Consider the following 24,538-nt stretch of genomic DNA (forward strand, 5'->3'; position numbering starts at 1 on the left):
AAGAAAGGAGCGCCCCGACTCAACCTGAGGAGAAAAGATGAGCGGCCGTGCTATTGGCTCAGAGAAATATATACCTATATATATATCTTCATAATGTTGTATTCATGTTATCCGCTGATATCCTAAATTGGCATCGCTGATGATTCTAATATACAAGCAACTCGTAGAAAATAAAATACCCAACATCTCCGGATTGCCTCCCCAGTGGCGGGTGCTGAGGAAGAGAATCTACTCATTAGGTAATTCCAAAACTACTATACGAGCAAATTTGGGCAGCTTTTTCCATGACTAAGGGATGCAAAAGTCTATCCAGCTGCCGAGATAATCCAATCTGTTGCCCTGGTGCTCCTGGTTCTTATAAATTTCCTCGAACTCTGCAAAGTTGAGTCTGCCCCAACCTCCTCGCTCGGCTGCTTGCTGCTCGGCCAAGTTCAACTTCTTCCACCGCCGCAGAGTTTTGGGCGATGGCTCACTTGACATCTTTTTTGCAGCTGATGGCTTGGCCGAGGCCGGTCTGGTCTCCTCCTTAGAGGGCTCCTTGTCCTTGCGCTTGGAGGAAGATGGTGCCTGGCTTACAGGGACTGGTACATCGCTATTCGGGCGGAACTGTGGCAAGGTAGGGTCACGGTATTCGTCTTCGGTTTCGTGTTGAGGCTCAGACTCGGATTCAGTCTCGCTCTCGCCCTGATCTGAAGAGTGCTCAACAGCTTCACCAGCAGGGTCTTCTCGCAGGATTTCCTCAACGATACTGATCTCCACAGCATTCCTAGGCTCCTGTTGGTCGAGCATGTATCCAGATTCTTCTAGGAGTTCCTGAAGCGTCTTATTTCTAGGAGACGCCTCTGTGTAGATTGTTACATCTTCCTGCTGGCTGCCATTGCCGGTTTCCGCCTTTTCATCCGCTAGGCTTACAGCATCGATGGAAGCCTTGTACTTTATTCGTTGCTCCTTTGTTGCGGCCGCTTGGACCGCGAGGTCCTCAGCTTGCTTAAATATAATGTCGAGAAGCTCATTGAACGCTTGTTGTGTGACCTGATATAGGATCTCCTTGCCGGCATCTTTTTCGGCAACAGGAATTCCCAGCCCCGCCCAGCGTTCCGGCTGGCTTGTGAAGGACGTAGAGCGTCCAGGCCGGCTTGCATAAGACTCCGAGCTGTTGGACCCAGATTCTGAATCGCTGGCATCTTCTGCAAATCTGACTTTGGAACTGGAGCGTGAGTGTGTTGATGTGCGGTGAGGGCTGGCTCCTTTTGAGCTTTCGCCCATGATGCCAGATGTCTCAAGGATGTCTTCTTCGTCTTCCCATTGCGATGGTGCCTCTCCACCTTCTTCTTCGTCCAGGTAGAAGTGTCTCCTCTTCCACCGTTCATGGAGTTGTCGTCGAGCCAAGTCTTGACGTCGCTTTGTCATTCTGGGACCATGCTGGCGATAGTGGGATACATAGCTTGCTCTGATTTCACTTTCGGTGGGGTTTCTATCGGTCCGGAAAATACTAGTAAAGGAATCGTGCCGTTGCGATCCGGAAGATTCGGGGTTATCGTGATCCTGATCCTCATCTGCTTCCTTGTCGTCCGTTGTTCCGTCTTCCGATGTCTCGTCCGTTGCGTTATCGTCAGGCTCATTGTTACCCGCGACTGCTCCGGGCAGCTCATCGAGGGTAGCAGGTGGGTGCATCAAAGCCAAAAAGTATGATCGGTCGACATCATTGGTAGTGAGGGTGCGGACCGTACGCCAGTTGGTGTCAACATCATCAGTGGGTGGCATCCGTCGACGCGAATACGGGTCGGTGTCGTAAGCAAAGAGGTTGGTTAGAATATCATCTCGGTCTGCTGTGTCGCTGCTGTCGCGCACAACGGCCTCCTCCATTCCGGGCTCCAGCTCAACGTGGCCATCGGGATAAAAATTCTTGCCGCTAAATGCCAGAGGACCATCGGCTGTCGGAACTCGTCCTTCACGTCCGAACAGGCTGCTCAGGGGCTGACGACTAGCGACTAATTGTTGAGCCTCGGAACTAGCAAGAAGCTGATCTTCAAGACCGTCTAAGATATCTTTGTGCATTTGCTTGTATAAGACATAATATGCTCGGAACATGCGAAGAAAGTCACGCCTGTCAACGTAGCCGTCACTGTCAAGGTCGTATCCATCAAAGACTTTTCTCAGCTTATCCTTCCGTTTGCGATAGGATAACCCGCGTAGAAATTCGGAAAACCCAATTAGATCATCTTTGTTGTCGTCATAAAAGGCAAACATCCGGTCGTGAATTAAATTTGGAGATGCATGACGCGAGCCACCCGTCGGTACAAGGCATCGCTCAAACGTCTTGCGATCCATGGCTATGCCAAGATCACTGGGGTCATCTCTCCATTCAGTATTTGCCATGAACGTCCACTGCTCCCAGAATGCTTCGAGTTCCGGCCGTTCGAATCCCGTTTCCCTTGTGAGCTTCGTGATCAGAGGTCTAGGCAGATTACGCCTACAACTGTCAGGATCTCCTGTGTACCACACTGGCTGCATCTGCCTGGGACCGAACGGGGGTGCAGGTATCCGGATTTTGTAAAAGATGTGTGTCTTGATGTGTACGCCTTGGGATTCGCACGTCTCGCAGAGGTCAAAGTCGGCACAATTGGCACATCGGTAGCGAACACCTCGAATGGGAACCATGCCACATGAATTACATTGGCATCCTCTGTGGACACAGCCGTTTCGTTTGGCATTATCCTCGGAGACGCGGAACAAAAGACTGACGATGTTGTGGCCAGCTCGCTGCTGGGGAGGGTAGTTGTTAGGATCGTTCCACCATTCATCATTATTGGCATCTACGACGGTCTCGCCATCACCTACAGGCTGGGCGACCGGGACATCTTGGTTTTCAGCATTGTCGGCGATTTCGGCGTTTTCGTCACCGGGGACATCTGAAGAGGAAGAGCTCGAGCTCGGTCTATGTCCGCGAGATCGTCGTCGGCTACGGCGGATGGCGTTGCTTCTATGGAGACCGCCGCCGGGTAGGACAGCCTCTTGCGCAGTGTTGATGCGGTTCTGGTAGGCATAGTATCCGATCGAAGCTGTGGCGATGGCCGAAACGAGAGCGACGGCGATTCGCGGACGAGTCAGAGACTCGACCGATGGAGTCGAAAGCCACATGGCTATTGTTGTAGCATCGTGGCCACCAGCTTGGACGAGGGCGGATGCTTCGCTGTGGCAACGATGGATAGTCGAAGATAGTCGAAGACAGGCGGCAGTTGGACGGGTGCTGGCACGAGCGCGGCAGCTGAGGGATGAGAGCCGCTCTCACTTGAATGCGCGATTGCGGCAAGTCGCACCAGCCAGGACGTTGTGTCAAGCTTGCTGAGTTTCTGAAGAGTTCAAGGTTGTGTGTAGCAGGCAGAAAACGATGCCGTGTTAGAAATCAGTCGCAGCTGCAACACATTGGATGTTTACTTCTGTGCTCAGCAAGCAAGACTCCAGCCACAGGCTCTAGCGGTCCCCGTAGCTCTTTAAGCAAAGCGGGTTAGCGCTCACATCCCACCTATCAAAGCGTCGGCGACCGATCCGAAAGTTACGACCCTTGACGCATGTGGAGGGGCCATGGTGCGGTTTTCCAGTCGTGTGGTCATCGACAAAACTTGAGCCCGGATATATAGCTTTTTGTTTCCGCTGAATTGATTGGATTTGAACGCAGCTTCTAAAGATTCTTGGGAGCTGTTTTGTTGAATTCGACTATCCATCTTCACCACATATTTGCTATTCATTCGCCAATCATGGCAGGTCGGCCGCCGGAATTCACCGGGCAGATGCCCTCGTCTTTTGACGACCAGTGCGTTCATGTTTATCTCACCACTCGATAGGCAACAAACCAGCTAACATGCAGCTTCAGGGAGCTCTACAATGAGGGTCCTGCGCAGAAGATCAAGCGCAAGCTCAAGGAGGAACCCCTCGTGCCTCTCGGTGAAGCCCCAATCCCCCTCAATGATGATCGCAAACCACCACCAAACCATTAACTAACCAGCGCGCAACAGGAATCGGTCTTACCGTCTTCGCCTTCGTCAATGCCTACCGCGCCCTCCGAAGAGGCGACTCTAGGCAAGCAAACAAGATGTTCCGCGCCCGTGTCGCCGCCCAGGGCTTCACCGTCATCGCCATGGTCGCAGGAAGCATGTACTACAACAAGGATCGTGAAAAGTCAAAGGAGCTGCGCAAGCTCAAGGAAGAACGAGATTCAGAGGAGAAGCGCCAGAGATGGATCCACGAGCTCGAGGTCCGCGACGAAGAGGACAAGGCGATGAGGGCGGCAATAAAGCAGAGACAAGCAGAACAGACAGGAGCCGCTCCTGCTGCTGAAGCGCAGACGCAAGGTACCGGAGGGGTCTTGGGCAAGATGGGATTGTGGTCAAAGGGTGAAAATGCTGCGGCGGAGGCTCTAGCCGCTGAAGGATCTCTATCGGAGAAGAAGGCGAGGAAAGAGAACCCAAAGAGCTCGCTCGGCGCGCTTGGCGAACTCTACGGATCGAAGAAGGATGATGACTCCAAGAAATGAATCGTCCTTTGATGACGGCCAGACGACTTGGAGGGGAGAAAAATATATGTATAAATCTCTTTCTCAAAATTGTATGAGCATGTACGATAGTTTACAACAGGGGAAATGGTGAAGCACCCCTACTCTGGTTTTACACCCCTAAATGAAGAAACAGCTTTGGCGGCCGCGCCAGGTATCATTCTCTGTGTTCTATATGCTGCCATTGGCATCTATTGCAGATCAAAAGGGAATCTTATACATCGCATCAAGTGCCAGCAAACAAGAAACAAAATCACTGACATCATGCTGTGCTTAGGTATTATCCCATCGAGCCACCACTTCGATTGCCGCCTACTAGGCCGGCCATTTCCAGCAGTGCTCTGTCTGCATCGATGTCGCCTGTTCCTAGGTTGATTTTACGGCGCGCTTCAGCTTCCCTCTCTTCCCAAGCCCATCTCTCGGCTTGCGCCTTTGCCTCCTCGTCACCACCACAGCCCCAAACCTCCAGGTTGTCGATTCGGAACCGATCTTGAAAGTCAAATTTTCGCACAATGCTGGTATGGAAAGCACCGCCTCTTGACTTGTAGTCATGATTGAATACTCCAAACTCAAAAGATTCGTCAAATAGTAGAGAGACAGCCCCCAGAGCATGCATGCCTTCCTTGCGATGCGACTGCGTCGGCTTGGGATGAGGGCACCCAAACGAGAGGCACGGTCGGTTCCCAGGAGGTTTCGTAAAAGTAACGTAGTCTGTATTTACCGTAGAGGCAGCAAAGACGTCGTGAATAGGTTCCAGCTGGAAAAGAACCGTTTCTGAGTCGCCAAAGCACTCTCGGTGTGTATGCTTCCAGGGCTCTCTAATGTAAACCCCAAATGTCACACGCTCGGACTTGCTGCCGTGAGGAAATCGTTTGGTTGGAAGTGAAGCTGCGAACGATGCTTCCTGTCCACCATCGGGTGTGTCTGCTAATCTCGATCCGCTTACCAAAAGGATTGTTGGAGCCCTCCAGTTGAAGATTTTTGATTCGAGGCTGCCCATTGAGAACCCAGCATCGTTGCCCGAGTATAGTAACCTCACCCTCCGAAACAAGGAAGAGCCAGGTAAGAATAGCGAAAGTTGTGATAGGGTGTGTTCGTTTAGAATCTCGCCGGGAGTCGGCAGCAGAGGTTGCGCTGTCTTGATAATATGTGATGCATCACCGGGTTTCTCGATCTTGTGCCTAGAGAAGTCAAGATCTTTAGAGAAGAGAAAATGTTCAAACAACCCATTGAAACCAGCGAAGAGATTGGGAAACAGGACGGGAATGACGGTTTTGAATCGGGTATATCCAATGCCAGGGGAGGTCTCGACGTTGACGAAGGAGGCCAAGACACACTCTGCCGTGGCCCGTAGCAGCTCCAACTCGTGGCCCGTGACACGGCTAGAATACTGCGACAAACTCTCTTGCGGATCCAGCGGCGCAATTAACAGTAACAGCATTATTATTTTCCGAAGGTTATCGGTTGGAATAATGGCTTCATGAATGGTGGAGACATCACCGCGCCTGGCAGCCTCATTGATATCGAGCAGCTCAAAAGCCGTAAGGACTAAGTCATCTTCCTCATCCTCATCGCCCTCATTCTCATCATCCAGGCCCGGCTGATCAACTGCAAAGCCTTTGAATTGAGCATTTGGCTTTGCAGCAGCGTTTTCTGAAGCGGTACTCTGCGGCGTGCGCTCGGCTTCGGTCACTTTTCGGTCGTATACAGCCAGGCTTTTGAACAGAAGCTTTGTCCTATCTGTTGACTTGGCGAGCACCCGTTTATACCGTTCCGTCATGATGACAACGACCATGATCAACTGCGCAAGCTCAAGCACCACCGGCGCCTCGTGCAGAAAAGGAAAGGCACCAAGATACGAAACCATGTGGAAAATCACAGGCGAGGCCCCAAGGATGTCTGGAATCTCCAGGAACCGAGCTATCGTGTCTTCTTTGAGGTAGCGAATGTCGCCTTGCTGGTCCGCAAGGTTCTTGAAGACATCTTTCAGCGAGTAATACTCAATCGAGGTAAAGCACTTTTCCTTAAATCTGTATGCCTGCCAAAACATCAGCAAACATGCATCTGGGCAACGTTGAATGTAGTGATGCTCACGAGCTCCAGCGTCAGCTGCTCATGCGTTCGTCGAGGCCGCGTCTGGGAAGGGGATTGACCCATGGCGAAATAGCAGGGAGACTCAGTGAATGTTCATTTGGTTGGGCTTCAAAGCTGGGTATCACAAAAACACGCAAGGGGATTCAATTGAATGGACGGATGAAATGGCTGCATATGATATGCTAGAGTTACATTGATAGATAGATGGATTGACGTCTGAATGCAGTTGGCTGCCTAGCACTTATTCTGAGTTTAGGGAGACGCAGCCATGAAACCATAGCGCCGACAAATGAGTGTCGTTCACGTCACCGTTATTTGATGAGTCAGCACGCAGGATTGCAAGTACGAGCACGTATCAAGTTCCATTATAGTCTCGTTTACAATACATGAGTCGTACCTGTTATTTGTCCCCTTCTCCGTCATTTTGGGAATGTTATTAAAGAAACGCCATTAAAAGGAGATGTGCATGTGCTGAATGCCTAAAGAAATGTGTCGTCGCAAGTTTGGCGATACATGCGGCATACCTCGTTTGACATGTGGGCCAATACGCTACCTCTATAAGGAAAATAACCAACGCCTCTTTTCCAAGAGCCAACCACCTACAACAGGCGCTTCAACGCCTGAGACATCTTCCGTAGTATAGTGGTCAGTATGCAAGCTTGTCACGCTTGAGACCCGGGTTCAATTCCCGGCGGGAGAGATCCGCCACACCTCTTCAGAGGTGGTTCTTTTTTGGACTTTTTTTTTTACTTTCATTTTATTCTTGTTCATTTCCGTGCTTCATGTTCGTTCGTGATAAGAGTTAACCATGCATAATAAGATTCAGCCAGTTCGCCTCGTTTACTCATACTTCATACTCATATTACCGCGCAAAAAACTTCAAGAAAACCTGGCCGAAAAGCATCTTACAGCTACCGTGTGTTGAGACATCCTATGAAAAGTATCCGTATCCTCCGTGCCAATCCAATACTCCAGACCCCTTTCTCCCGCTCCGCGAAATGCATGTCTTTGAAGCATATAAAATAACAAAACATAGTTCTAGCGTGCACAGCGTTACCAACAACTCTATACAGTCTTGGAGACGTCAAACGCTTAGTCTTTAGTAATCCTTGGCCGTTACTGATTGAATGAGGCGCTTATATTTGGCTTCATTCTCTTCCTCAGCGTCGTGTGGCTTGAGAAGATCAAATTGTTTAGTAGTATTGGCTGTCTTGGTCCAAAGAACAGACGGTTTCACCTCTACAGTATGGTCAGACTCTGCCTCGACCTTGGGTGTTGATCCATTGGTCTTGGGTTCATCGGCCACGCCATTTGTCTTTTCGTCCCTGGGCACTCTGGGCAAGTGCATTGCCAGCAGCACGTACTCGGCGCGTGTCATATTGTCCATGACATCGTCCATATACCGCCGTACCTCATCTTGAGGGGCCACGACGCGCATCAGGTTTTCGAGGTAGCGCCCAACGTGTGTAGAAATGCGTATCGTGACGGGTTGGTAATAGTCAAGCTTGGGATCTCCGCCATACTCTGACGTGCTTCCTTTGCGGACAATGAGGAACGATGCAACTACCTCCTGGCCGGACGGGGTGGGCAGGTATTCCAGAATGCTGAATTTGGGAAATAGATAGCGATCGCCGTTTCCAAAATCAAACACCACCGCGGAAATGTCAGGCTTCGGAACTGGCGGGGGTCCCTTGGACCTCAGTGCCTGGGGATTTGCCTGCTGGGGCGTTGGAGGATTCGAAGCTCGCATGTGTCCGTTGGGGGCATCATTGGATAGCTGCTTTGCGGGGAGAGATGCAGGGGGTGTCTGCAGAGGAGGCTTTGCATCTCTGTGGAGCCGGTCGAGAATCTCCTTGAGGTCTGTTGAATCTGTAAAGCCGGCACGGCCTTCGGCAATGCGCCGAATCATATCACTCGTTTTTTGATCCTCCAGGGCAGCCTTCACAAGCAAAACGACCAAAGGATCACTCCTGGGCGGTGGTCTGAGTTCGCTTGATGTTTGGCGAGGGTTGGATGCCAAGACAATGTCGAGAATAGTTCGCACTTCATCAGCAAAATACTTGACAGTCCTTCCGTCCACAAGCAGCCTATCAGCCGAAGGGCCCTGTTGCCCACCACTCCGCCGATACTCGGCATTTAACTGATCAATTATCTTTTGGAAGCGATCAAGCTCCCCCTGTTTGGCCTGGCCCACGGCGACCCTCTTCATAAGATCACGTAGCTCAGGGTCTCCTGACGCCTTCTGGGCGAGCAGGGCAATGACTGGATCATTAGGGACAGGCTTTGCCGCAGGAGGGCGCCCTGCAACCGGCGCTGCAGGTTTCGCTGCAGCTGGAGACTGAGCTGGCCCAGCATTGGCCGGCCGAGCGTGAGCTGTCGTGGTTGTGGTCGCTGTCGGGGGTGGCGGCGGTGGGGGCCTTGCCAATGGCGTGCCTGTAGGTGCCTGGTGCTGCGCTGGAAGGGGATTCGCGGGCTGTCGAATCGGAGGTGGGGGAGTAACAGCTGGAAGTGAAGGTGGAGGCACAGGGGGTTGAGCAGCAGGCTGAGTAGAGACTGCCGGGCTAGGCGACGGTGACGTGGCTACGTTGATGGTCGTAAGCGGCGAGGGTGAGGGCTGAGGTCCCAAAGTGCTGGGCGAGGACGATGGCGGCCTCTGAGAAAGACTCGGAGAAGCAATGGGCTTTGGTGTGGTGGCCGCGGTAGGAACTGAGGTCGAGGTCGACGATCCAGGCGCAGGCGGGGGAGGCATAGAGCCATTTGGAGGGCCATACTGAAGCACCGGCCGGGTGAGCGGCTGTGATTGCGGTTGCGGTAGTGGTTGCGCAGGACTTTGCGTTTGAGACACTGGCGACGGCTTTGGTGCCTGCTGTGGTGTCCGAGGCGGGGGAGGACGTTGCTTGGACTCTTTGACGATGAACATGGTGGCCTCGACAATGTGAGGCTCTATGGTGATTGTAACGGGGCCAACCTTGGTCATACTGTCCTTTGGAGGATTCTTCGGGTCTTCGTTGAGGACGCCCTTTCGCTTATGAGGTTTCGTCCAAAACTTTTCGAAGAGTCCATCGTTAATCCATCGATATCGAGACCGGGAGAGAGATTCTGCGAGGACGCCGCTGTCGGTGACAAAGGCAGGTTAGCGAAAGCGGACTGTTGACAAATCACCGTATACATGCCTTTCGGAGATGGATTGATATTCCTTGGCCGACAAGTCGTCAGGTTGCGCTATCTCGACCGTTGGCAGCGGCTTCCCTGGCTGGATCGAGGTTGGTAGCGGCGGCGGAGGCGGCGGAGGCGATGGAGACGGCTCCTTGACAGGCTCGGGAGGAGGAGGAGGAGGAACAGGAGTCGCAGAACGTTCCGCTCGCGGTGTCATGTTCCGGCGTTTGTTGGCATTTTCAACGCGGGCCGAAGTCCTCGCGGGGAGCTTCCGCTTCTTCTCCATCGCGTCTCGAGGCGGTTTTACACGGCTGCGGCAGGCGATGGGCGACGGGGCAGCATCATAAGAGCGCCATGCGAGAGCAGCAAGCGGCCTGAGGGGAAGAGGCCAGGCTGCTGGCGTTGCAATGGGGGAGGAAGAGCCGCGATACTGCGCAGAGGGCGAATGCGATGAAAAATACTGGTTGGAAGTAGGCCAGAGAGGTTCCAAGGTTGGCATAAATCCTTGGAAGCTGCCCGGCCGTTAGTTGGCTCTAGAGCCCTGTGGATCCCCAGTATGCGCTGCAGTGCCATCGAGCTTCTGCAACAGGGGCTTGATTGGCCCGCTAGAGCACCGGGGCTGGCTGGCCGCGTCGCGGGATTGGCGGGCTGTTGCAGCGCTATCCGCTCTAGACTTGAGGAGCCACAGTGCTGAAATGCGAGGTACAACTTCAGGTGGCCATTGTCGCCGTAGAGTTTACTGCGAAAGGCAATTCGCAGTTGATCATCGTAATGGCTGGCTCGTCTGACGCAGAGCCTTGAAACCATGACTCGGTATGGGAGCCGCGAGGGCTTACCTGCATCATATCGTCATCAAATAGATTTGATTTGATGCTAGGTAGCCCAGCACATTTAGTAATACATCCGACAGCACTGAGCAAGCTGATATTGATACGGATATACGGACGGAGTACGGACTTCTGTAGTTGACAAGTACATGTACTCGAGCACTGTTGAGCGAGCAGGATGCAGATCCTACTGAGCCTCAACGGCTTGCAGCCACCAGTGCCCAACGTCGCTCATGGCCGCACTAAACTTCGGTTGGCATCTCCGGCGTGCTTTGTACTGCCCAAGATGTCTCAAAATTACATGTAGCGGCAAATAACGGGCTGGGATACGAATTGCGTCTTGCCTCGGTGTGGCAGGGCCGTTAGGCAGGGTGAATCTCGTGGATGCCAGCCCCTGCACCACCGCTTTCCACCAACACATCTGCCGGCCAGAATGGGAACTTTGATGCGATTCTCTCTATCTTTTCTTGCTAGACTTCAGCCCTTATCTCAGATACTCTATAGAATATACAAAGATTCAGAAGCTTAATGGCATTTTCACTCAGCCACTGTATGGACACAGCCTGATACATGCTCAAGCCTCACTAACACCCGCGCCCAAGTACCTCATCCGTGAAAGGGTGTCAAACCTGCAGATGACCAAATGCAAGCTGCAATGTGATAGCGCCGCTTCCGTTGATGAAATTCATGCGCAGCATCAATAAACTGTTAAACAAAAAGAGGGCAATAAAGCGAGAACAAATCGCAATATCTTGCCTATCAAGAGGCTGAGAGAATAAACCGCCACGGAGCGCGGTATGGAGCATCTTGTCTACAGTAGTTTCGGAGCGGCACACGGCGGAATGCTGAAGATCCGCTTACGAAAACCCCCCACCGGGTTCAACTGATTCATCATCACCCGCACACGTCAAACGCCTGTGCTGGGATCTCTGCGGCTTTCCGATACCGATTATAAACCCCGGACGCAAGGGAGGCAACCGTTGTGACCTGTGCTGTAAGATGGCAGTTCCCTTGCATCCTATCCTTTGGGCGTCCATCGGAGTGGCGGCCGCGCCGCTCGCCTTCTATATCGCTCTCATAGCACTGGGCGTGATCCCGTTCTTCCAGAGGCAGTACGTGATCAATGCGTTTCAGCGATTTGTTTCAGTGCCATGGTCACTCGGTCTTACTTGACGTGTACACGGATACAGCTTTCTATATGCCCACACCGTCCACTCGTTATGGTGGTCGGATATCAACTCCCCAGTTGGCTGGGGCTTTGCCAGTTCGTACTCCAGCGCATCCGATCCCAATTGGACAACCCATGCATCTAACAGCCCTGATATCACGTAGAAAACCAAGTAACACCGTTTGGATTACAAACCTCTGATGGAGAGACAATCTATGCTTGGCACATTATGCCGCTACCTCTATATCTGCAACATGAAACCACAGTGGCAACCCAGGACCTAGGGTTCTGTAAGGATTTCACACAAACCGAATCTTTTCGGCTGCTAGCAAACGATCCAGATGCCAGACTCATCATAACATGCAAGTCCATCTCATACCCCAAATCCATTGAAAAAGGCTTGTGCTAACAGGAGATTGACAGTTCACGGTGTAAGCTGCCCCCGATACTTTCATGCCGTTTCTGTCATCTGGACTCTAGATCTCACAGCTAACCAAACCATGGAATGCAGAACGCCGGTCACATTGCCCAAAATGTTCGGCCAGCTAGTTATCATGCCTTGACTGATACGTCATCTTACCACGTTCTGGCCATTGACTACCGCGGCTTCGGTCATTCCACTGGAGCGCCCGACGAAAAGGGCCTGATCCTAGATGCCGCTGCGGTGGTCGACTGGGCAATCAACGTGGCGAACATTCCCCCGAATCGGATCGTTCTGCTTGGCCACAGCCTTGGAACCGCCGTTGTCAGTGGTGTCGCCGAACGATATGCCCTTCAGGGGGTTGAATTTGCGGGTATTGTGCTAGTTGCCGCCTTCAGCGACTTAGCCACGATGCTGGGCGGCTATCGTTTCGGAGGGCTCGTACCCGCCCTTGGGCCATTCGCTCTCTATCCTTCCATCCATCGTGTTCTCGACAGAGTCCTCGTGGACAAATGGCACTCGGCTGACAGGCTTGTCAATATTGTCCGCCACACCAAGAAAAGACTCAGAATAAACCTGGTGCATGCAAAGAATGATAAGGATATCCCCTGGACGGAGGATAACAAGCTATTTCGCGCTGCAGCAAGCGAGACGATTGGCACACTAGATGACGATGAATTCAACACTTGGAAGGAGTCTTGTACTGTTCGGACCAGCAATGATTCGTTTGTGACTACGTGGAAAACAGGCGATGACATTATCATTCGTCAAGAGCTATTTCCCTACGGTGGTATGTTATCAAATTCGAGAATTGGCTCGCAGCGCTGACTGTACACAAAGGACACAATGAAATTCTGAGCTTTGCACCAGTCAGCTTGGCCATTATGAGGTCGTTTGACCTTGAAGGCACAGCCTACGATTAATAGCCATTTCACATAGAAGGCACAGCACATGGCTGAATATTCGCTGCGAGTTGCGGGTTGCATACTCGTACGAACCACGTCGAATCTGATGACTGAGTCTTTCGAGCCACATATAAACATCAAGCAAGTGAGCAATTGTTTTGCAGGAATATTCTCAAGAGTGAGAAAAAATATGATCTACAACACGACGCCTATACACCATTCATTGTCGAGAGGCCCAATTATATCATCAAACTCTTTCACTGATCGAGTCGCTTGATCAAAAATATTAGTTTGAGTCCAAACAAAAAAAGAAATGCTCGACGGAGACAGGATTCGAACCTGCGAGGCCGAAGCCATATGATTTCTAGTCATACCCATTAACCACTCTGGCACTCCGCCTATTGGATGTTAGATGTTTTGATGTGGAGCACAAGATGAATATAGAGATTCGAGCGCAGAGAAACGGAAAAGAAAAAAAGTTTTTTATCATGCTAGGAATAATGCGCAAAAAAGAAATGCTTCGACGGAGACAGGATTCGAACCTGCGAGGCCGAAGCCATATGATTTCTAGTCATACCCATTAACCACTCTGGCACTCCGCCAATCAGATGATTGATGAATGGTGCTGCATTATTTCCTATTATGCGACTATCACAATACTATCGAGCGCGATACAAAATCATTGCAATTTAATTCGCTTTAGGGTAAGGGATCTGAATCAGTCCAGATTTACATCCGCCGCATGCTGTGCTCTTGTCGCGTCGCTTTGAATGATTGAGCCCGATAAAGAGGACCAGAGGGATGAATAGCCCTTCTCTATGATGTTAAATCGCACATTAGAGTCTAGCGACAGCGCCAGAAACCGAGATAAATCTTAGTTACCAACCCGGTGGTAGATGGCTAATTGTGACTTACAACAAACTCGTACACTTGCCGAGCTTCATAGCTACTCTAGCTTTCAAACTACTTCTATTCACTGATGTCTACCTATTCTGATGGAATAATAAAAATGACCAAAAGAGCTTAAATGTTTTACGTCATTCAAAAGAAAATGGAACTAACAAAATCATGATTTAGCAGTCAAAGCTCCAGGCAGCCTGAAACCACATGTCATCTCCAGCCTGCGTCTAACCCCACCACAGGTTTGGAGGCTCGGTTCAAGCTGCTTCACCCCACCACTCCGCATTGTCCCTGAATTGCGCAAAAGCACAATCACGCGACGCCCAGGACTTTGAAGCTATCTACAGCACAATGCCCGCCGAGGAATCCAAGCCGGTCGACCCGGTCGTCAACGAAGTCGACGCCGACATCAAGGGCAAGCAAGCCGCGGCCGAATCCGACGCCGAGGAGGAAGATGACGAGCCCACGGCCGGTGACGCCTCTGCGGCTGGCTCTGCTCCGGCCAAGAAGAAGAAGAAGTCCAAGCGGAAGAAGGCCAAGGAGGTGCTGACTGGCAAGTCGGGCGACGCCGAGGCAGACCTGAAAAAGGCCATTGGCGGGCTCACGCCGCAGCAGCTCCAGGAGCTCATGGCGCTCAACCCAGCTCTGGCGGGCGAGCTGTCGCAGGCCTCGGGCAGCGCAAACCCTTCGCCGGACCAGATCGCCGGGCTGCTCAAGAAGATGAACTTGCAGGACATCATGACGGGTCTGGCGGCGGCAGGCAAGAACGTCAAGGACATGGCTTCGTACAAGTTCTGGCAGACGCAGCCGGTGCCCAAGTTTGGCGAGGACGAGAAGACGGTCGAGGAGGGGCCCCTGAAGATCCAGACGGTCGACGAGATCTCCAAGGAGCCGGCGCCTTTGGTGGCTGGATTCGAGTGGGTTGAGATGGATCTGACGAATGACGAGGAGATCAAGGAGATTTACGAGCTGCTCAACGGACACTACGTTGAGGACGACGAGGCCATGTTCCGATTCAACTACGGACCTGGTATTCTGAAATGGTGAGCTGGACTATATCTGGCACCTCCCCCGCCACGCCATTACTGAGCTGCGAGGACAAAATACTAACATAATTTGCGTGATATCCAGGGCTATGATGCCTCCTGGCTGGGCCAAGCACTACCACGTCGGCGTCCGCGCCACCCAGTCCCGCAAGCTCGTCGCCTTCATCTCTGCCATCCCCGTGCGCGTGCGAGTCCGCAACAAGGTCATCACTTGCTCCGAAGTCAATTTCCTTTGCGTCCACAAGAAGCTTCGCGGCAAGCGTCTTGCCCCCGTCCTCATCAAGGAAATCACCCGCATCAGCAACCTGCACGAGATCTGGCAAGGTCTTTACACGGCCGGCATCGTCCTCCCCAGGCCCGTCAGCACGTGCCGCTACTACCACCGCTCGCTCAACTGGCAGAAGCTGTACGAGTGTAACTTTGTCCACCTGCCCAATGGAAGCAAGCCTCAGTACCAGATCCGGAAGTATGCCGTCCCGGACCATACCTCTACCAAGGGTTTGCGTGAGATGAAGCCCGTAGATATCGAAGCTGTTGTCAAGCTGATGGATCGGTACATGAAACGATTCGACATTGCTCCAGAGATGTCCACGGAGGAAGCAACCCATTGGTTCTGTCCAACGGTTGCCCCCGGACAGGACCAATACATCTGGTCCTATGTCGTCGAGGTAAGAAAAACAAAACAAAATAAGAAAAACATTCTGTACTGTCCAAATTAGTCCAACCCCCTTTTACTAACGGTTCTTTTCTTCTTTCTTCACTGCAGGATAATGAGAAAAACATCACCGACTTCTTCTCCTTCTACTGCATCGAGTCATCCGCCATCAACAACCCCAAACACGACGTCATCCGCGTCGCCTACCTCTTCTACTACGCCACCGACACGGCCCTCAAGGAGCCGTTCGATAAGGCCGCCCTCAAGTCCCGCCTCAACGACCTCATCCACGACGCCCTCATCCTCGCCAAGCAGGCCCGCTTTGACGTCTTCAACGCCCTGTCCCTCATGGACAACGGCCTCTTCCTCGAGCAGCAGAAGTTTGGCGCCGGCGATGGGCAGCTGCACTACTACCTCTTCAACTACAGGGCTAACCCCATAGCCGGAGGCGTCGACAAGAAGAACCAGCTGGATGAGAATGCCCTTAGTGGCGTCGGATTGGTCTTGCCATAGAAGGAGTTTGTTTTGTACACGGGAAGAACCATAGCATCAAATATAGGAAGAGAAGAAATGGTAGATAGGTTCTAAGTGGTTAGCTGTTGACGCAAATTTATAAGTCAAATAACGGTTGATATTCAATTCACAACAAATCCGCACGCTCTCTACATATGGCCCTATATGTGCCGTTCAAATCTATCACAGTTTCCCCCAAGCCGTAAATCTCTCCTCCAAGAGAGCGTTGAGCCACTCTGCTCTATCCATAATTGGTGCATGACCCATTCCTTCAACAATCAGCCCCATGCCCGGCTCGATGTGCTTGATCAGCTTCTCTCCATTCGGCACCGTAATCATATTATCCACCGTTCCATGCATGACCAAGATGCGTTCCCTCCCCACGCGATCGGCCATCGTTTTCAGCTGCTGCGGCGTTTTCCGATGCCCTGCGGCGGCAATCAGCTGGCACAGGAAGCCCTGCTGCGTGAACCAGCTTGCGTGACGCTTCTTGAAGAGCTCCTGCGCCTGAAACCGCTGGAAGTTGTTGTCAAAGGTGCGGTACTCTCCATCAGGCGTGCCAGGCGCAGGGCCGCACCGAGACGTCGTCTTTGGCGAGGGCAGCGACGCGGCATCATCCGGGGCGGCGAGCCACTCCTCGGGGAAGAGCTTGCGACCAGTGTCAAAGATGCTCTGGTCCTCCGACTTTGGGACGACGAAGCTCAGGCGCTGCCACATGGCGTCGGACCAGGACTTTGCCGGCCCGCTCTCGAACTGCGCCGTGGTGCCCATCAGGGTCAGGGAGCGCAGGCGGGTGGGAATCGCATATGCGACCTCCTGGGCGATCATGCCGCCGAGGGAAAGACCGACGAGATGGACGTCGCGCTCAGAGGTCCAGCCAACGTGGTCGAGCACCTCGACGATGTCGGCGGCCATGCCGCTGGTGGTGTAGCGCGCAATGGGCTTGTCGCTGTCGCCCATGCCTCGGTTGTCCAGGATGAGGACGGAATACTCATTTGAGCGGTCGTGGCCAAAGTACTTTGTCTGGCGCTGCCACGACGTCTTTATACCGGCCAAGCCCATGATGAACTGGAAGAAGCCAAGGATTGTCAGCAGAGCGAAAGAAAAGGGCTCGCATTTACTCCGTAGTATACAGGAGGTTCAACTCTCAACAAAACAGCTATGGGCAGGTCAAAGAACAGGTAAAAACATACCAAAACTTTCGTTGGTCCATCTCCATGAATCTCCCAGGCAATCTTCACAGGACCACCTCGCCCTTTTGCAACCTCAACCGTGCCTTGCTGATGAGGCTCTAGAGCCCAGATTACCGAAGCAAAAGCCGGATGGTTAACCGTCTCTTCGGCGGATGGTGGTGTGAACGTCCTACAAATATCCAGCGTCACGTCAGCCTCTCACCCGATGAATGGTGATGAGAAACAAGGCGAAAAGGCGAGACACAACTGCCAGCGAGTGAGACACAAGACGGGGGTCGCGCGAAGTGTCACCAACAACGGACGTTACACTCGCCTCTGGCAGCTGCTGAGATGGATTGCATTGGATGGAGGAGACTTACATTGTATTTTGTTGTTTGTTGAAAACCTCTGTCTTAGAAGCAAACCGAATCAGATATTTGGAACGCTGGAGCGAGAACAAGCACTTGGCGTCTAGTCCGGCAGCTCCCAACTAGTGTGCAGCAGATATAGCGCTCTATATGCGTCTACGAAGATGAAATGCTGGGATATCATGCAAACTGAAACATCCAATCCAAGTCTTTCAAGGCACAGTGTTTTTTACCTCGGGATATGTAAATTGGTATCAGTGAGGGAGGTGTGGTTATCTCGTGTTGAGGTAGTTGGAAGTCAAAACTGCTGACATCATCAGCGATACGTACCTACCGTCGTCATTCGTGTTGAGCCTCGGCATGCTTGGCAGAGCATATGATGATTTACTCATTTTTCAATAATAGCTTCTCTACGCTTCAATGCTTCAATACATAATATCTTACATCATCTTGACTATGCATTTGTGTCTTTTCATCCCTCATATCGTTAAAAAGAGGCAATTCATGTCTCGCTGAATGCCAATAGCCTCTCCAGCCAGATGGGCTATACTAGAAATCTAGTCCAGTTGCTTCTAAACTTAGAAATAGCCTCCACCTCAACTCCATTTTCGTTGTCGTCCTCGCTCTTCAAGATCCTCACCTCTCGCCGGCCAATCGTCGGCGCTGAACCTCACCCAAAGCCTTGGTTCCGCTCAAGAAGGCGGCGACGCCAACAGCGCCAATCGCCGGCAGGGTCTGGAACAGGTTCCACTGAGTGTAGTAGAGGAAGAACACTCCCTCCATGGCAACAATTGATCCGAAGAAGACGACATGGGAGATGGGAGCATTGCCCAGAGCCTTCTGCACATGGGTAAAGTTTCCGCCAAGAGCAAACCACTATCACAAGTTAGCATCAACACATTTGTATTATCAAGTCCATGATGATTCATAAAACATACGCCGATAAAGAGGGCGGGCACAGTGGCCAGTACGGCAAGTGCAAATGTAATAGAGACGATCTTGGGAGGGTTCTTGGGATCGGCTCGGAAGATGTGATGGATCTCAGCAAGCTTGCCATATCGCAGAGGCTTCTCGTAACTAGGCGCAGACGCGGCCGCGTCCAGCTTGACGGTGAAATCGAAAACAGGGGTGACTGAGCCCTTGGAAGAGCCAAAAGAGGCCAAGACAAGGCTGGCTTCGAGGGGCTCTTGAGAGAGAAGCAGTTGGACGGGAAGATCTTTCTGAGACTGCCTTGGGTGTTAGCTATCGCCAGCCAATTGGTTTCTTTTTTCGCGGGGTTCAGCATACAATCTCGACCGTTCCCTTTCCAGAGTCCTTCACAGTCAACGGGAAAGGAGCCTCCAGACCAGATGCCTCCTTCACGACCAAGAATGCTTGGTGCGGTCGCTTCGCCGTGGAACCGTCTTTTGTCGTGAGCGTCACCTTGAGCTTGTCCTGGTGACCCAGAGTCAAGGTGTTCTGCACTCGATCAACGCCGCTGAATCTGCAATTACAATTGTTAGCAAATTGATTTCAAAGATTTGTGTTGTTGGAAAATCAAAGGACTGCATGGCCCAGGAAAGTAACCAAGCCAAAGCTCAGTCTTGGCGCCAGGGAAGCTCACTTCTCTACCGCATCATTGCCGGCTTTTGAGAGCACTTTGACGGTACCGTCCGAAAAGGTCCATGAGGAAGCAGCAGAGGCGACCGTGGCGAGCGCCAAAAGTGTTGAGGCAACGGAGAATCGCATGGTGACGGGCGGCGTTGGTGCGAGGAAGATGCTCCAAGATGACAGCTTAGACAGCTTTGGTTCCTAAAGGTTACGTGGTTGAGTCGCAGGGTGGGGCTCTGATTGGCCGGGCGTCATGTACAATACACGGTGCATGCGACATTATGCACTGTACCAGTCTGACTGTCTCCTTGAAGAGTACACGGTATCTCATAAACCATGTCTGCGAATAAATAAAAAATAGATGCTTGTTTTGGGTCAAATCTATCAATATATACACGGCAGTAATCAGTTCAAAGCCAGCTTCGTGATAGTCACAATTCTGGCCGCAATAAATCATATCTTCTGGCTGTGGTCTACAAGCGCTGTAATCAACCAGGCAATCATATCCGATCATAAAAATTTCCCCCAACGTAGTCATAATTCAGTCTTTTTGCTGGTTTCAGTGGTAGTTCCGCTTCTCTTTTCCTTGGAGGCGGCCTTTGGGAAGTGCCCGGATAAGTCCATCCACTCTGCCGTGAATGCCATGACGAGCTTTGTCCAATCCGACACAGTCGGCATGTCAAGATGCTCGCCATCATCCGCCATTGTGTGCCACACGTCAGGAAATGGAGTGGGAATCAAGTGGAGGATGTCGACACCCCTTCTCAGGAAGGGAATGTGGTCGTCTTCAATGCCTCCATAGCCAAACTGATCGGCACGCTTCTGTGCGTCTGGTAGGAACGGACTGCTAGGGTTGGATTCAAGCAGTCCTAGGTCACGCATGCGCTTCTCTAGCACCGCCATGTTATTGTAAGCCCAGTGGGTGGTTAGAAAGTAGGACGGCACACGAGGGTTAGGCGACCCGAGAAGATCCAGGAGAACAAAGAGGCTGATGGAGTGCAGAGGCGTCCTGAAAGTTGACATGGAAGGGTGAAACTCGGACTCCCACGTCTCAGCCAATGATCTGGGAAGACAATGTTAACAAAGATAATTCAACAATAAAGGGACAAATAGTGTTGGCAGTTCGTACCTTGCGCCGTATAGCGAGTCCGTCTGCGTCCAGCGCACGAAAGCCTCCTCTCCGTCCAGCAACAGGATCTGCACCCCAACACCAGGTTCCAAGTTGTCGTCAAGGTCGCCGCTCGCAGCCATGGCATCCCACTTGGACTTCAACGCCCCATCAATGCTCCTCGCAATGTGCATTAGCATCGCGCACGGCGCCGCGCTGTCTATCGCCCCAATGAAATCCTTAGGTTCAATCTTGCTATCGTAATGCGCCACCAGCGTCAGCCTTCCGACTTCTCCCTCCCGATATCCTGGAGGATCGCGGCGCAGAATGATGTTTGCGAAAGGTATTTCATTGTTGCCAGTCGCCGGCGTCTTGGAGGTTGAGTTCTGCCATATGAGCTCCCAATCTGGCAGGTTGGCCGTGAAGAAGTCGACAAAGTGCTGCTGCGTCTTCTTCTGCCCTTCGGTGCCGGGCACTCGCGGTATGAGGATCGGAGCCAGGAGCTTCCCGTTGTGAATATCGAAATCGTCGCCGGGAGACGGTAGGCCGCGCAGGTCGTCGTCGGTCAGTGTCCCAATGCCGAGAGCGGCGCCCACGAGGCCAAGCAGCGGGACCAACACGTTGAAGAGCATCTCTATCGTTTATCAGGCTCGGTCGGCGATCTCAGTGGCTCCAGCCTGCAGGGCCAATCTGCGCTCGTCCGTAGTTCTAGAGGCCAGCAGCAACCAAAGAAAAGAGAGGCGACGCCAAAAACACAGAGAAGCGTCTAGGACGAGGTTGTCATCGTCTGGCGCAAGACAACATACAATGGAATGTGTTATCGCCAGTCTGGCGTTATGTTATCTTAGCACCAGCCAAAGTACGTGGCCACACTGCCGGTGCGGAAGCCACCCCGCTAAACCGCATTGCGGAGCCCCCTAGCCCTTGTTATGTCGCTGTTCCTGAGCATCGTTGAGCCGGCAATTCAGGCGTCGGTTAGTCTACATGCGGCTTAGGGAGTTTGGGGCTCTCGACTCTGGAATGATATTCATTGATCCTGTAGCAAAACGGGAATTGAAGTACCCCGTGCTGCTATTGAGCCCGTCATACGTTAATGTAGCTGGATAGATTTCGCCAGAATGTATATAATACCCAATTTTACTTGAGAGAAGAGGAAGTCTGGTATACGAGTATGTTAATGTATTTGTAGCAATTACTCTTGAAGCATGAGGTTGAATCTATATAGCCCCCGGATTAATAAGGAATACCAGATAAGAATATTACATGTTGCCCATTTTGGCCCGGGAATCTTAAAAGCCAGAGCATGCTCATAGTAAAAGCGTAAAGCACCAAACCAAACGCCAAGTCAGCCATGCCTGTTGCACTCTGGGCTGCTCATATCATATACAAGCACGCATTTCCTTCTCTATGTATATATGCCCCCAAACCATGTCTTCTAGTTAAAATCGTCGTCGAATCGTCTGGTCTCCCCTTCTTCTCCCCTTTTTGTTAACCCACCAACGGCTGCTGGAATCCTAGCTCCGCATCAAAGTCTCTAACTTCGTTTCATGAGGGCATTACTTGTGTTTAAGAGCAAAAACAAAAGTAGAGAAACTGGAAATGAAAAAGAAAGAATAGAACAGAATAGAAAAATTTCACAAGATCCTCGGGGCGACGATCAGCAACACGCTTTAGTGCAGCTTGGTGGCGGCTCGAGCAGCCATCTTGTTGGCCATCTGCTTCTCCTTGGGAATAGTGAGAGCTTGGATGCCCAGGAAGTTGCAGATGCTGGTGATCACCAAGTAGGCCCAGCGGAAGTAGACCACCACCGAAAAGAGGAAATAGGCCCACATGTAAAACAGTTCCAGCTGGGGGCTAATCTGGGGGAAACCGATTCGAGGAAGGTTCGCAAGAACAGCACCGCCGACCAGCGGAGTCAGCATGACAGTCCAGTACGGGAACGGCTGGCGGGTCAAGTGCGCAAGAATCATCTTGGTCGTCAGTCGTCCGAAAACGAAGGACATGGTGAAGCAAAATAGGACAAGGTGGTTGTCGCTCATGAGCGAGCTGTAAGGAGAAAACACCCAGGCACCGGTGCAGATGGTGAAGACGGCCATTGGGATCCACTCCATAAACACAGGGAGAACAGGGAGGCCCTTTGCTTGGCGCGCACGGGTAACGTTCAGGACGCAAAAGGGGATGTGGCAGGTAACCAGCAGGAAAATCAGCATGCCAACCCAGATATCCCGGAAAGAGACATCTCCAATGAGGTGAGCCACTCCCTCCAGGTGGTCGCCCCAGATATGTGCCAGAGGCTTCGTGAAAACGTCCGGCCCGTAGATTCCAGAGACGATCATGATACCGCAGGCAATAAGGAGGCCTTCTGTCGGACCATTGAAGAAGCCAAGATACAGCGTGTGCGTGTGGTACGTCTCCCACGTCGAGAAGAACATGGGGAGGCAAGGGATAAGCGCAGTGAAGATGCCGGAAGGCGACGTGCCCAGCCCCATGGCGGCCGTTTCGAGCAAGCTGGCGAGTGTGCAGTTGAGCGAGTCGATGCCGTGGTCAAAGAGCTCGCCCAAGCCGCTCGAGGTTCCGGTTCTTCTGGCCTGCTTTCCGTCGACATTGTCCATCGTCTGGTACATGAAGAGTCCGAATGCAAAGCTAAAGTACAGCCATGACGGTGCCTATACACGGATTTCCAGTCAGTATGTTGGCTTTTGCAATTACGCATAGTAGATTATAAGGCACGGTTGAAGTTGAATGTCGGTGACGTACCGGTCCCACCAAATCGGGCATGTAGATGACCATCAACGCGACGTTGAAGAGAATGAAGAAGAACCCCAGAAGGGTGACCATGTTGGGGGCGAGCCATAGCGGCAATACTTCGACGAAGGCATTCCACTACAATCCATCTCCGTTAGCTACCATTTGCTTCAAAGTTTAGCTGGCATTGAGCCTGCCCGTCGCGAGGAGGGGCAGGGTATCAACAAAAGCCAACTGCAACGTCATGCGGAAACGTGGGGATGATCGGTGAAGCCGTACCCAGGGACCCAGGATGTATTTCGATACCGGTGATTTATCGACGCTCGAATATTTGTACGACTTGAGATGGATCAGGGCATCATCCGAGATGCACTCGGCCACAGCCTGCTCTAGCCCACCGAGCCGGGTTAGCCACCAAGTCAAACCAACGAAAGTAAAAAACGACTCCCTCCCGTCGTCAATCTCGATAGCGCGAGCGACTAGCCACCGCCCAGAACCGAAACAAGGATCCCTCCCCATATCAAAGACAAGACTCTGTACTTACTTGTGTTAGGAGCCATATTACCACCACCTCGTGTTGAGGTAATATCGCCCTGATGCAATGGCAGCGTGTTGCTGGACATCGTAGAGGGGGGGGAGCCGGGGGCCCGGGGGAAGGAGGTAGGAGCTTCTTTTTAAAAAAGGACACAAAAGGGCGCCAAGGGGGAACCTCCAGGCGCTCTAGGATTGTCTCTGTGGGAGAACTAGTTGGTTACTCCTTGCTCCCGTGCGTCTATTAGAGTGCGCAAACTTCAGACAAGAATTTTTGGTCGGCCAAGTGACCAAGAGTCTGGTTTCGTTGGGAGGCGTGCATGAAAAGCTACGGTTTGTGGTCCTCGGACCCCTGTAAAGAGCCTCGGAAAATCTGCCCGTGGGCCTCTAAGTCCCCTGAGCTGGAACCGCTACAGCCCCCAAAGAGCTGCTAGAGAGCTTCCACAACCCCCCAACTCAGAGCCTAATGGGGGATCTTTCACGCGGGCCCCGCTTTTGGTAATCTAAAGAGATGATAGTCGCCAGCACGTGAAAGCCCGAATTTCGTTGAGGCGCCAAGAAGTCGACTTTGTGCTAATCTCCTTATACATTCAGTTTAGTAGCGGTACCCGCGATGACACTGTGGCTTCCAATAAGTGGAAAGACCCTGTACTTGATGCAATGAATGTCATTGAGTCATTGGTGTTACTGCTAAAGTATAGTGTGACGTTGCCAGCCGGGTCGATGAGCCGGTAGGAAGCGCTACTTTGGCAGTGACAAAATAAGTCGTTGAAGTTTCAAGGCTTCA

General features: G+C 52.1%; 9 protein-coding genes and 3 non-coding genes across 12 annotated transcripts; 4 read left to right on the forward strand and 8 right to left on the reverse strand.

Moving 5' to 3' along the window:
* Window positions 1–11: 11 nt before the first annotated feature.
* On the reverse strand, window positions 12–3,439 carry V8C40DRAFT_230636 (uncharacterized protein). Its single transcript, XM_083212758.1, has one exon. The coding sequence runs from the start codon at window positions 3,139–3,141 to the stop codon at window positions 289–291; it is 2,853 nt and encodes a 950-aa protein (XP_083079385.1). The 5' UTR covers window positions 3,142–3,439; the 3' UTR covers window positions 12–288.
* Window positions 3,440–3,571: 132 nt separating this feature from the next.
* Window positions 3,572–4,760, forward strand: V8C40DRAFT_230637 (respiratory supercomplex assembly factor RCF1). Its single transcript, XM_083212759.1, has 3 exons — window positions 3,572–3,814; window positions 3,875–3,945; window positions 4,017–4,760. Exons 1-3 carry the CDS (start codon window positions 3,759–3,761, stop codon window positions 4,532–4,534), a joined length of 645 nt encoding a protein of 214 aa, XP_083079386.1. The 5' UTR covers window positions 3,572–3,758; the 3' UTR covers window positions 4,535–4,760.
* Window positions 4,551–6,897, reverse strand: V8C40DRAFT_230639 (TLD-domain-containing protein). The gene is made up of 3 exons (XM_083212760.1): window positions 6,647–6,897; window positions 4,658–6,590; window positions 4,551–4,592 (listed from the first exon to the last, which is right to left on the reverse strand). Exons 1-2 carry the CDS (start codon window positions 6,707–6,709, stop codon window positions 4,833–4,835), a joined length of 1,821 nt encoding a protein of 606 aa, XP_083079387.1. The 5' UTR covers window positions 6,710–6,897; the 3' UTR covers window positions 4,551–4,592; window positions 4,658–4,832.
* A 377-nt stretch (window positions 6,898–7,274) lies between these two features.
* On the forward strand, window positions 7,275–7,346 carry V8C40DRAFT_t10. The gene has a single exon. It is a non-coding gene; the product is annotated as a tRNA-Asp (tRNA).
* Window positions 7,347–7,411: 65 nt separating this feature from the next.
* On the reverse strand, window positions 7,412–10,273 carry V8C40DRAFT_230640 (uncharacterized protein). The gene is made up of 2 exons (XM_083212761.1): window positions 9,820–10,273; window positions 7,412–9,759 (listed from the first exon to the last, which is right to left on the reverse strand). The coding sequence occupies exons 1-2, from the start codon at window positions 10,086–10,088 to the stop codon at window positions 7,746–7,748; spliced, it is 2,283 nt and encodes a 760-aa protein (XP_083079388.1). The 5' UTR covers window positions 10,089–10,273; the 3' UTR covers window positions 7,412–7,745.
* Window positions 10,274–11,628: 1,355 nt separating this feature from the next.
* V8C40DRAFT_279452 (Alpha/Beta hydrolase protein) lies at window positions 11,629–13,616 on the forward strand (the record flags this gene model as incomplete). The annotated part of the gene is made up of 6 exons (XM_083221234.1): window positions 11,629–11,741; window positions 11,820–11,893; window positions 11,962–12,087; window positions 12,221–12,228; window positions 12,309–13,008; window positions 13,059–13,616. 6 exons carry the CDS (start codon window positions 11,629–11,631, stop codon window positions 13,139–13,141), a joined length of 1,104 nt encoding a protein of 367 aa, XP_083079389.1. The 3' UTR covers window positions 13,142–13,616.
* V8C40DRAFT_t20 lies at window positions 13,442–13,522 on the reverse strand. The gene has a single exon. It is a non-coding gene; the product is annotated as a tRNA-Ser (tRNA).
* Window positions 13,617–13,644: 28 nt separating the features above from the next.
* Window positions 13,645–13,725, reverse strand: V8C40DRAFT_t19. Its single transcript has one exon. It is a non-coding gene; the product is annotated as a tRNA-Ser (tRNA).
* A 395-nt stretch (window positions 13,726–14,120) lies between these two features.
* On the forward strand, window positions 14,121–16,398 carry V8C40DRAFT_230644 (glycylpeptide N-tetradecanoyltransferase NMT1). The gene is made up of 3 exons (XM_083212762.1): window positions 14,121–15,066; window positions 15,155–15,737; window positions 15,836–16,398. The coding sequence occupies exons 1-3, from the start codon at window positions 14,375–14,377 to the stop codon at window positions 16,235–16,237; spliced, it is 1,677 nt and encodes a 558-aa protein (XP_083079390.1). The 5' UTR covers window positions 14,121–14,374; the 3' UTR covers window positions 16,238–16,398.
* A 22-nt stretch (window positions 16,399–16,420) lies between these two features.
* Window positions 16,421–19,505, reverse strand: V8C40DRAFT_260698 (alpha/beta fold hydrolase; the record flags this gene model as incomplete). The annotated part of the gene is made up of 6 exons (XM_083219173.1): window positions 16,421–17,305; window positions 17,431–17,599; window positions 18,418–18,653; window positions 18,716–19,003; window positions 19,065–19,260; window positions 19,381–19,505. 6 exons carry the CDS (start codon window positions 19,503–19,505, stop codon window positions 16,421–16,423), a joined length of 1,899 nt encoding a protein of 632 aa, XP_083079391.1.
* Window positions 19,506–19,686: 181 nt separating this feature from the next.
* Window positions 19,687–21,289, reverse strand: V8C40DRAFT_230649 (glutaminyl-peptide cyclotransferase family protein). Its single transcript, XM_083212763.1, has 2 exons — window positions 20,497–21,289; window positions 19,687–20,430 (listed from the first exon to the last, which is right to left on the reverse strand). Exons 1-2 carry the CDS (start codon window positions 21,105–21,107, stop codon window positions 19,902–19,904), a joined length of 1,140 nt encoding a protein of 379 aa, XP_083079392.1. The 5' UTR covers window positions 21,108–21,289; the 3' UTR covers window positions 19,687–19,901.
* Window positions 21,290–21,661: 372 nt separating this feature from the next.
* Window positions 21,662–24,059, reverse strand: V8C40DRAFT_230650 (CDP-alcohol phosphatidyltransferase-domain-containing protein). The gene is made up of 4 exons (XM_083212764.1): window positions 23,765–24,059; window positions 23,500–23,609; window positions 23,233–23,358; window positions 21,662–23,141 (listed from the first exon to the last, which is right to left on the reverse strand). The coding sequence occupies exons 1-4, from the start codon at window positions 23,841–23,843 to the stop codon at window positions 22,146–22,148; spliced, it is 1,311 nt and encodes a 436-aa protein (XP_083079393.1). The 5' UTR covers window positions 23,844–24,059; the 3' UTR covers window positions 21,662–22,145.
* Window positions 24,060–24,538: the final 479 nt, after the last annotated feature.

Source organism: Trichoderma camerunense, assembly GCF_050948025.1.
Source record: "Trichoderma camerunense strain CBS 138272 chromosome Unknown V8C40scaffold_1, whole genome shotgun sequence".
NCBI lineage: Eukaryota > Fungi > Ascomycota > Sordariomycetes > Hypocreales > Hypocreaceae > Trichoderma > Trichoderma camerunense.